This window comes from Aquila chrysaetos, chromosome 11 (assembly GCF_900496995.4).
Source record: "Aquila chrysaetos chrysaetos chromosome 11, bAquChr1.4, whole genome shotgun sequence".
NCBI classification, from domain to species: domain Eukaryota; kingdom Metazoa; phylum Chordata; class Aves; order Accipitriformes; family Accipitridae; genus Aquila; species Aquila chrysaetos.
Window position 1 is genome coordinate 34943886 of NC_044014.1, and position 9793 is coordinate 34953678.

At 61.1% G+C, this 9793-nt stretch overlaps 2 protein-coding genes across 2 annotated transcripts; one reads left to right on the forward strand and one right to left on the reverse strand.

The window, feature by feature from the left end:
* Positions 1-1589: 1589 nt before the first annotated feature.
* Positions 1590-4875, forward strand: ADO (2-aminoethanethiol dioxygenase). Its single transcript, XM_030030919.1, has one exon. The coding sequence runs from the start codon at positions 1673-1675 to the stop codon at positions 2402-2404; it is 732 nt and encodes a 243-aa protein (XP_029886779.1). The 5' UTR covers positions 1590-1672; the 3' UTR covers positions 2405-4875.
* A 1775-nt stretch (positions 4876-6650) lies between these two features.
* EGR2 (early growth response 2) lies at positions 6651-9446 on the reverse strand. Its single transcript, XM_030030915.2, has 2 exons — positions 8909-9446; positions 6651-8552 (listed from the first exon to the last, which is right to left on the reverse strand). Exons 1-2 carry the CDS (start codon positions 9084-9086, stop codon positions 7336-7338), a joined length of 1395 nt encoding a protein of 464 aa, XP_029886775.1. The 5' UTR covers positions 9087-9446; the 3' UTR covers positions 6651-7335.
* Between the last annotated feature and the right edge of the window lie 347 nt (positions 9447-9793).

Sequence of the window (9793 nt, forward strand, 5' to 3'; positions counted from 1 at the left end):
ACAGTCAAGTCACTGATCTTTGTTTTCAGTATCCGTATTTCATCCTCTACTGGGCCATCACATGCTCACAACATCTATACTCCTGATTCACGTACAGTATTTCCAATTCATGTATAGTATGTAAGAATACTACAAGGCCACGTGTATCTTAAGTTTAATGTGTATCTTAAGACTTGAGTTTGCCTTTAATAAGAAAACACATTGGTTTACCATGTTTTTAAATGAATTTTTTAACTTGGTGGGCTGCAGCCACTGGAGTCCTATTTGATTATCATTCGGCTGTTCTTCAGAATCCTAACCAGCTGGGCCCAGACCTACCATGGTACTTAGGTCCTGAAGACCCACTTAAATATTTGAATTCAAGGTGGTACAAGCCTGTAAATTCTTGTGATCAGAGCCTAACTTTAACAAGTCCCAGCACTAACGGGTTAATTTCTGACTTCAAAACCACAATATTTTCCAAGCATTATCTGCTATGCAGCAGTCACGCATATTAGAAACAAAGTAATAGGATTGTTGCCACAGATACATAAGTGAAATAAAACGTTGCATGTAATGCCCTGGCAGAATAAATGCTGCACCCTTTTTGTACATCAGCCTGAAACAACCACATGCAGCTCCACCAGTCTGGAACTGAGCCAAAAGATTATCCATCCTTTCTGTCACACATGGATTCTCGGTGGATCAGCGTCTGGAACTCCATGTGCTCGTTCGATGTTCATCTGTGGTTAAAGATAATGAATTCAGATACAATCACACTCAAAAGTGACGATAAGGAGACACATCAAGGACAGCACATGCCGTACAGCGAGACCTCGATCCAACACTCCAACGGGAGAGGCAGTGTCAGAAAGTTGAAATCTGATAAATTTGCCAAAATGGCTTAGCTATAACAAGCAATTAGTGATCAAAAATAAACCGTTTACATGGTCCCCGTTAGATGTCCATGACACCGCGTTTGCACTCCCGTGCTCAGTTTTACTTGGCTAAACTACAAGCCAAGCAAGAAGTTCCTCCTGCACCTCCTCCTCACCCTCCCACAGCTACACGGGAGAAAACACGCGGCACGGCAACTTTGTTGATTTACTGTGGCTTTCCTGTCCGCGGCAGGCAGGGCACTGCTCAGACCCCCGTGGCGGGCGAGACCCCCCCCCCGCCCGCCGGGAGCGGGGCCGTGCCTGTCCCCGGGCCCCCGCAAACGGCGGGCAACGCCCCCCACACCCACCGTCCCACAGCGCCCGACTACGGGGGGCCGGGGCTACGGCGGACGCTTCCCGCCTCGCCTCGCCTCACCCCCCCCACGGCGCTAAGACGGCGGCCGCGGGCGGTGCGGTGCCCCCTCACACCTCCGGGCGCCGGCCGGCCCCGCCGCCCCTCGCACGCCGCCCCGCGGGGCGCCGCCCCCGCCGACCACTCACCTCCGCCGGCCCCGCTGGGAGCCGTAGTTCCCCTCCCTCCGCCGCCGCCCCCGGCTCCGCGCCCCTGCGAGACCCCGGGGAACCGGAACGGGGGCGTCGCGGGGCCGCGGCGGGGTGCAGGGCCGGCGCCGACCAGGACTACGAGCCCCGTGGTGCACGGCGACGCGGGCGCGCCTGCGCGGCGGGGGCAGGGGGAGGAGGCGGAAGCGGCGGCGGGACCGCCTTGCCGCGGCCGGGCTGGGTCGGGCGCCGCCATGCCGCGGGACAACATGGCCTCCCTGATCCAGCGGGTGGCGCGGCAGGCGCGCATCACCTTCCGCAGCCCGGCGGGGCCGGCCTTCGGGGAGAACCTGCACCGGCTACAGCAGCTGCTGGACGAGGTGCGCGCCGAAGACTTACACTTGGCGCCGCGGGGGCCGGCGGCGGCGGCGGCGGCGGGCGGGGGGCTCCCGTGGGCCGGCGTCGTGCCCCCCGTCAGCTACATGCACATCTGCGAGACGGAGAGCTTCAGCATGGGCGTGTTCCTGCTGCGGAGCGGCGCCTGCATCCCGCTGCACGACCACCCGGGCATGAACGGCATGCTGAAGGTGCTCTACGGCACGCTGCGCATCGCCTGCATGGACACGCTGCCCCCCGCCGCCGCCGCCCCGCCGCCCGCCGCCGGGCCCTGCCACCGCGCCCTGTTCCGCTCCCGCCAGCACTACACGCCGGCCTCCCCGCCCTGCCTGCTCTCGCCGCACACCGACAACCTCCACCAGATCGACGCCGTGGACGGGCCCGCCGCCTTCCTCGACATCCTGGCGCCGCCCTACGACCCCCAGCACGGCCGGGACTGCCACTACTACCGCCTGCTGGAGGGGCCGCCGCCGGGGGCGGGCGCCGAGCAGCCCGGGCTGCCGCGGGAGGTGTGGCTGATGGAGACCCCGCAGGCCTCCGACTTCTGGTGCGGGGGCGAGCCCTACCCCGGGCCCCGCGTCTGCCTCTGAGGCGGCGGCGGCGGCCCGGGCCCGGCCGTTGGGAACGTTGGGACGGTTGGCGCTCGCCCCACCGCCCCGCGCGCCGGCGCGAGGGGAGCTCGTCGCCGCCGGCCCCGCGCCCGCCTCACGGACCGGCTGCCCGAGCCGCCCCGGCCCCGGCGAGCAGCAGCGGCGGGCAGCAGCGGCAGACCCACGGCTGCGCACTGCCCGGTGTCCCATGCCTGACCAGTGGGACCGCGGGTAGCTGGCTGGGGCTCCTCGGGAGCGCTACCAGCCAAAGACTTCTTCTTTCCACAGGCCTTGCCTGGCTTTGTGAGTCGAGGGGAATAAAGCATCAGAGTGTGTTTATTTCCTTTGGGCTGATGTGGAGGAGTAGCACGGTTCAACTTCTGCTCAGCTGAACGGTTGGGGGAAAATAATCCAGCATCCTCTGTAAATAGTTGGGGCCGCATGTCAGTGAGGGGGGATTGGGCTCCAGCAGGGAGAGTAAACACAGTAAGAATTGTGGCGGGGCGCCCCGACTCCCCCTGGAGGGGCTCCCACTGCCAGAGCTGGCTGGTGCCAGTGGGCTGGCGGAGTGTGCCCACCCAGCCTGGGCAGGGGGCCGCTCTGGCTGCAGCTTTCGGGGACTCGTCTCCAGAGTGAGTCTGACCAGGAGCTGTACCCTGCTAGTGAAAAACAAACGCAGAACAACTCCTGAGCCGGGACATGCTCCTCCAGTAAACGCCTGTGATCCCCAGGGCTGGAGTTAAGGGAATTCCTGCTCCAAAAGGACGCTGTCAGGTTCAGAATTACCTTTTAACAGTTCTTTAAAGCATTGTGTGTAAGATCTCACTATTGCAACTGAGAATTACAGAGTACACCTATGCGTATTTCCTTCAGCTAGGAGAAGGCGACTAGTCAGCTGCTAATTAACCTCGCTTGGAACCTCTCGTGCAGCATTGGCGGAGGGTAGCGGAAACCGTGGGTATCTTAAGAGAAAAGCCAACTATCCACTGTTGCGTCGTGGAAGCTGTTCTAGAAACATGACGTATTTGCAAACCCTATATATACAGCAGCGCGCATACCCTAGGTACAGACAAGATTTGACCTGATGTCTTCTCTTTAAAGTGTGGTCTTTGTTTTTATATGGACAAGTAAACGCTTTGGGCTTTTGAAGCCGTACAGTTTCCCTCTTTATACTATTTATAAAGACTACTTTTTCATAAGGCTTTTAAATAAACATAGCATAGAAGAGACACCGTGAATTTCGCCTTGCTACGACGGAAGCAGTCTGGAGATGCAGTTTGTCCACAGTGGGGGATTCGACCTTTCTAACAAGGGAGAAACTTTTTCTATAGGTGAAATACTCCATCTGTACCACAGGGACTGGTCTGCCTATCCATCCTAATGCATACTTCGTACCACAAACCCAGGCCAGGGCAGCCTTGACCCTCTTGGTCACCATGTGGGAATTTGAATAAGAAAACGCCACTTACCAGCCTCCTAAGTGATGTACCAACCTGCTCCAGAAATCGTTTCACAACTGGCTTTAATTTTTCTTTGTGCATTTATGGAAAGCAGACTTGTTTTTCCTGTACAGTGGCTTCTATGTGTGAATTTTTAAATTATTCTGATATGGCATTGGTTGTTTGGTTTTGGGGTTTTTTTTTGGCCTGTGAAAGAATGAATGTAAAACACAGTCAGCATTATGCATGCAGAGATTAATTCTTTTGCAAGGAAAAATTGGTGGAAATTATTTCAAGCGATTTCCATTTATTCTTACAGCACTTTAAAGTGTCTGATATTTCTGCAGCTGGCTTACCTGTTTTTCCTGGAATTCCCCTGCAGCTTAGCATTAGTTAATGTGCAACAATTCTCTATCGAGTGTAGTCATTAACTATAACGCAATGCCTCCCTGTGCTACAGCCTGTTTCTGACTCTCCAATGCTAATGAAGACCATCATCCTTTTTCAGAAGTCCACAAAGAAGATAGCATGGTGCATGCAAATAGTTGTACTGGAAAAACAAACTGCGACAGCATTTTGTATCTCATCTGCTTTATCCTCCCCTTAGGTCTTTCTGCTTGGTTTTTAATTTTTTTTTTTGTCCATGTGTAAAACCTAGTCGAGATGTTTAATGGGATAGGACTTTAATACATGTTTCTGTGCATGGTCCCTTACACTGCAGAGTACCGTTAACAACCATGGCAAAACCGTTTTTTTTTTTTTTTTTTTTTTTTTTTAATAGAGGAGTTAGCACCAAAGTATTAAAGCCAGGAAAAATAGCAAAGAAAACCTGAGATGCATTAAAGAAAAGCCTCTTTGTGTAACTTCTTGCTTACTCAGTAATTGAAACTTACTTCATACATTCTTGATATCTGTAAGCAGAAGGTTTAAGTCTGTAATGCCGTTCCTTCTCTCTGCAGTCTGGTTATTGTGTTTTCACAACAGCAACATAACTGTTATTGCTGAATTATAGAATAAATACAGGTTATCTCACCACTGACCAGTCATTACTTTCCTTCACAAGTATGACAGTTTCGAACCAAATATCGTACAGAGCACAAGCTTCTTTTGCCTAACAGTCCAAATGGTGCAACTGGCCTCTCTTGAAAAGGCGATGCTTAACACTGAGTTCTCAGCCCAAATCTTCCACCAGCGCCCTGCGGACAAATCCAGGCACAAGCAGTATTACCACTTTGAAGCTGGCTGTTACTGTAAGGCAAAAGCATGGCTTTAAGATCGCTGATACTGTTACACAATGTAAGGTTCTCTTGTATCTGTATGCGAGTCAGCGGCAGTTTCCTTAATTCAGCTCATCTACAGTTTCTGTGTTTATCTCATTTTGCTTTTGACTGGGGTTCTAATCTTGTAGCATGGCTGCAGACAGTTGTTTGGAAAGTGTGAGTGGAGCCTCGGATTGTGTGCCTGGATAGCTGAGAGCCCAGTTCTGCTCACAACACTCTGGCTGTGACTGAGCTGTGGTTATCCAAGGCCATGGCAGTACCTCCGGGAGCCCAGCAGGCTAAGAGCACTGGATCCCTATCCACCTCCCCATACTGCAGACCACTGATGCCAGCCGAGGAGGCCGTGGCCCCCACAGGGTTTCGCTCCTGTCTGACATCCCTCCAGGCCATGGTCTCTTTTGGGGGCCAGGAGCACATGGGATCAGGTGGCAAAGCTGCAGCCTGCCAAGAGATGCGGCAGGGGAGGCGAAGGCTTACTTGTGCTGCTGTGGTGGATGGCGAGGTGGTGAGCGTGGCCACTCTGGAGCTGGCGTCGTTCTGTGGCTTCTTCATCCCATGCAGACAGGTCCGTGCCCGGCTTTGGAAGCTTGCTTCACATCCAGTTGAAAATCGGGCACATCAGCTACCACTAATGGCCTTGCCTGAGCAAAGAGCAGCTGCCCCAAAAAAAATGGTGCCAGTTCCAGGAGACAGGAAGCAGGGTGCTTCAGACAGAAAAGGCAGGTGCTGCTGGGGCTTTGCGCAGCGGGACCCAGCACTGGGGCATGCAGAGGCTAGGAGCGGCCGGGCAAGGGCTTCACCCCGGCTCCCTGCAGCGAGGTCCATCCTGCACAGCTCACCTGTGCAGTGCAGGCCGTACCGGGGATCTCTGTGGCAGTGAGGCGAGCCCGTGGGGCTGGTACGGCCCTGCACCGACGGCAGGACCCGAGGTTGGGCCCTGGCAGGGCCAGGCCGGGATAACATCTTAAAAAACAGTCATCAAAATAGGTTTTTAAAAAAAAAAAAAAAAAAAAAAGGCGCGATGTTGCGGCCAGATGGGTTCAGCAGAAAAAGCCCGGCTGTGCCACAGGGGTGAGCGCCGCCGCCCCCGGGTCCCCGCGGAGCCCCCCGAGAGACAGCGCGGTGCCGCCCGCGCAGCCCCGCGCCGCCGGGAGCCGCTTCCCCCGATCGGCGGCCGTCGGGGCGGCGGTACTCACTTTTCCGGAGCCCGCTCGCGGAGGTTGCCCGGGGCGGATCGTAACCGCGGAACAAAACAGAAAGTGAGTCAAAAAACCCACCCCGCTCCCCGGTTAATATCGTCCCGTCTCTGGTCTCCGAGGGAAATCCCCGCGCCCGAGAGCGAGTGTTTGTACGCCGGGGCCGGGGACGCTGGTTTTCCTCGCCGAGGCGGTGCGGTGCGCCCAGCGGCGCCCCGGCCGGGCTGCCCCGCAGCCCCCCGCCGCCGGCGTCCGGCGCGGCCCGGGGAGCGGCGGGAGGCACCCCCTCCCCCGGGCCGGGCCAGGGAACCTACGGAAATAAAGCTGTCAATTTAGCATAATTAAGAGATTTATTTGTCGTCTTTTATAAACGTTGTAAGCACCTACCCTATCGTCGAAAAGTTTATTTACAGAGTGGCCAGAAAGAAACCCTCTCTCCTTCCAGCTCCCGTTAGTGGTTGCACATTACTCGTGTTATCTGCTGCGCGCCGGGTCCCGGCGGACAATGGGCGTCGGTTCCAGCCAGAGTATTTACATCCCATCCCAAAGTCCTACTACAAACGCAACACTTTTAAGTCACCAAAAAGAAAAAACAAAACCGAAACCCCAAACCAGTGCGTACAAAAATATAGTCTCTAAAAAAAAAAAACAAAACAATATTAATAGGCAGAAATGTACAGCCATACTAAAACCAGGGAGGGAAAACTTTCCGGTCTCGGTGTCGCCGCTGTCGTCGGAGCGGATCGGTAAGGCACCCCCCACATGCAGACAGGGGACCGGGCTCTACACCACACAAGGCACCAAGGACACCTCACCACGACGGCACTGCATGCATCCATCCTTCCGCCGCAGCCCCTATGTACACCCGCCGGCCCGGCCCGGCCCGGCCCGCTCCGGCCCGGGGGAGCCCCGCGGCGCCGCCAGGTGCTCTTCGCGCCCCGCCGGGCCCCGCTCCGCGCCCCGCCGCGCTCGGCGGCGGTGGCGGCTCAGCGCTGGCTCCTGCGCGCCCCGCGCCTTCAGGGCGTCCGCGTCCGCGCCGCGCAGGGGACCAGGGCGGCGGCGCCGCTCCCGCCGCCGGGCTGCGGGCACCCGCCGGCGGCGGCGGCGGCGGCTCCTTTCCGCTCCTTCTGGCGCAGGTGGATCTTGGTGTGCCTCTTCCTCTCGTCGGAGCGGGCGAACTTCCTGCCGCAGAAGTCGCAGGCGAAGGGCTTCTCGCCGGTGTGCGTGCGGATGTGGGTGGTGAGGTGGTCGCTGCGGCTGAAGTTCCGCATGCAGATGCGGCACTGGAAGGGCTTGTGGCCCGTGTGGATGCGGATGTGCCGGGTGAGCTCGTCGGAGCGGGAGAAGCGGCGGTCGCAGCCCTCGGCGGGGCAGGGGTAGGGCCGCTCGTGGACCGGCGTCTTGCTGGGCCGGTTGGGGTACTTGCGGGGCCGCAGGATGGGCCGCAGCGGCAGGTGATGCGGGCTGTAGGCGCCGGCGGGAATCCGGGCGCCCGCGCCCTCGCCCCCGCCGCCGCCGCCGCCGGGAGCACTGCCGGGGGCGGCGCCCGCCGGGGGCGCCCCCATGGTGAAGTTGCGGATGGTGGAGAGCGGCGTGAGGGGCGGCGGGACGCGGAGCGAGTCGAGGGGGCAGGGGAAGGGCTTGCGGTCGGGGCCGGCGTGCAGCTCCCGCTGGCACTGGGGCGGCGGGAAGAAGCCGCCGTACTCGGGGATCATGGTGAAGAGCCCACCGTCGGCCGCCGCCGCCTTCGGGGAGGGGTAGGAGGGCGGCGGGGGGAAAGGCAGCGCCCCGCCGCCGGCGGCGGGCAGGAAGGCCGAGGAGGGGTCTTGCGGGTACAGGTCGCCGCAGCCCGAATAGGGCGGCGGCGGCGGCGAGTAGAGGTGCTCCAGGTCGGCCGGCTGGCCCTGCGCCATGGTGCAGCCGAGGGCCCCGGCCAGCGGGTTGGGGGAGGCGGCGGAGGCGGCGGTGGCCGAGGAGGAGGCGGAGGAGGCGGCGGAGGAGGCGGAGGAGGCGGCGGAGGAGGGCGTGCTGACCCCCTGCAGGATCCCCGCGCTCACGATGTTGATGATGCCCTCGGGGTAGCAGCCGGCGCCGGGGTACTGCGGGTCGATGGAGAATTTGCCCATGTAGGTGAAGGTCTGGTTGCGGGAGGCCGGGGCGCTGGGCGCGAAGCCGCCGCCGTAGGGCAGGTCCAGGGCCCGCTTGTCGCCCATGTCCACATTGATCATGCCGTCTGGGGGGGGGGGGGGCAAGGATCCGGTCAGCCCTCCGCGCCGCCACCCGCCGGGCGGCCCGGCACCGGTCCCGGCCGCCGTCCGGCCCGGCCCGGCCCGACCCAGCGCGAGGCTGCGGCGCGCACATGTTGCGCTCCGGCTGCGGGGGGTCCGCGCCGGCCGCAACTTTTCCCCCGAGCCGGGTGCGGAGGCAGGGCTGCCGCGAGGGGCGCCGGGGACCCCGGCCGGGCGGCGGGCGAGCCCCGGGGGGCCGCGGCCGCCGTCCCCGTCCGCCCCCCGCCCGCCCGCCCGCCGCCCAGCCGCCCTCTGCGGGCGGCCCGGCCCGCACCTGCGCGGCCGCGCGGGCTCCGCTTACCTCCTGCCACACCGCTCATCTGGTCAAACGGCCCCGCCAGGTCGGCATTGGGGAAGATCGCGACCGAAGTTGGCAGCGCGGCGGAGATGTCGTCCGCGGGGTAAATGCCCTCGGGGAGCTGGTGCACAAACCCGCCGAGGGTCACCGGGATCTTGTCCACCGCCTTGGCGGTCATCATGGGGGCAGCGGGGCGGCCGGGGGAGCGGCGCTCCCGGCCGGCGGTGCGCGCTTGGTGCGGGGAGGGCAGCCGGAGGAGGGGGGCGCTTCCCCCTGCCTCCCACTACCGGCGCGGGGGGACGGCGGGGAGCCGGCGCGGCGCGCGGGGAGGCATGTGCGGGCGGGCGGCCGCCCCGTCGCGGCGGTGCGGTGCCCCGGGAGAGCCGCGCTCCCGCCGCAGCTCGCGCTGGAGGACAAGTCTGGCGGTAAGTATTTATGGGGGCCCCCTGAATGCCCGGGACGTCACTGCCCATATAAGGACTGAGGAACGGAGCCCGGCGGTCACGTGGGTCCCCGCGTGCGGGACCCGCCGCCCCGCGCCCGCCCCGATCCTCCTCCCTCCCCCCCCGCCCTCCGCGCCCCTGCGGGGGCGGCCCCGACCCGCCCCGGCCCCGCTCAGCCCCCGCCGCGCCGGCAGCGCCCCGCCGCCGCCCGCCGCGCCGCCCAGGGGGGTATTCCGGTGGCGGGGCCCTTGTCCTAAAAAGGCGAGGATCCGGCCCCGCCCCGCCTGTCCTTTTTAGGGCTCGTTCCGGAAAATTTTTAAAAGCTCGGAAAAGCAGAGGAGGTCCCGGGGCCGCCCCGCCGGACCCCGCTCACTTTCTCATCAGCCCGTAACCGCAAAGCGGCGGCGGGTCAGAAAACAGCCGCAGTCATGGAATCCGACTTCTC

Excerpts from the sequence above, each read along its gene's own strand:
- ADO (XM_030030919.1), top strand. The coding sequence starts at position 1,673 with ATGCCGCGGGACAACATGGCCTCCCTGATCCAGCGGGTGGCGCGGCAG.
- EGR2 (XM_030030915.2), bottom strand. The coding sequence starts at position 9,086 with ATGATGACCGCCAAGGCGGTGGACAAGATCCCGGTGACCCTCGGCGGG. Across the intron at positions 8,553-8,908 it reads GATGAGCGGTGTGGCAGGAG|ACGGCATGATCAATGTGGAC; the intron begins GTAAGCGGAGCC and ends CCCCCCCCCCAG.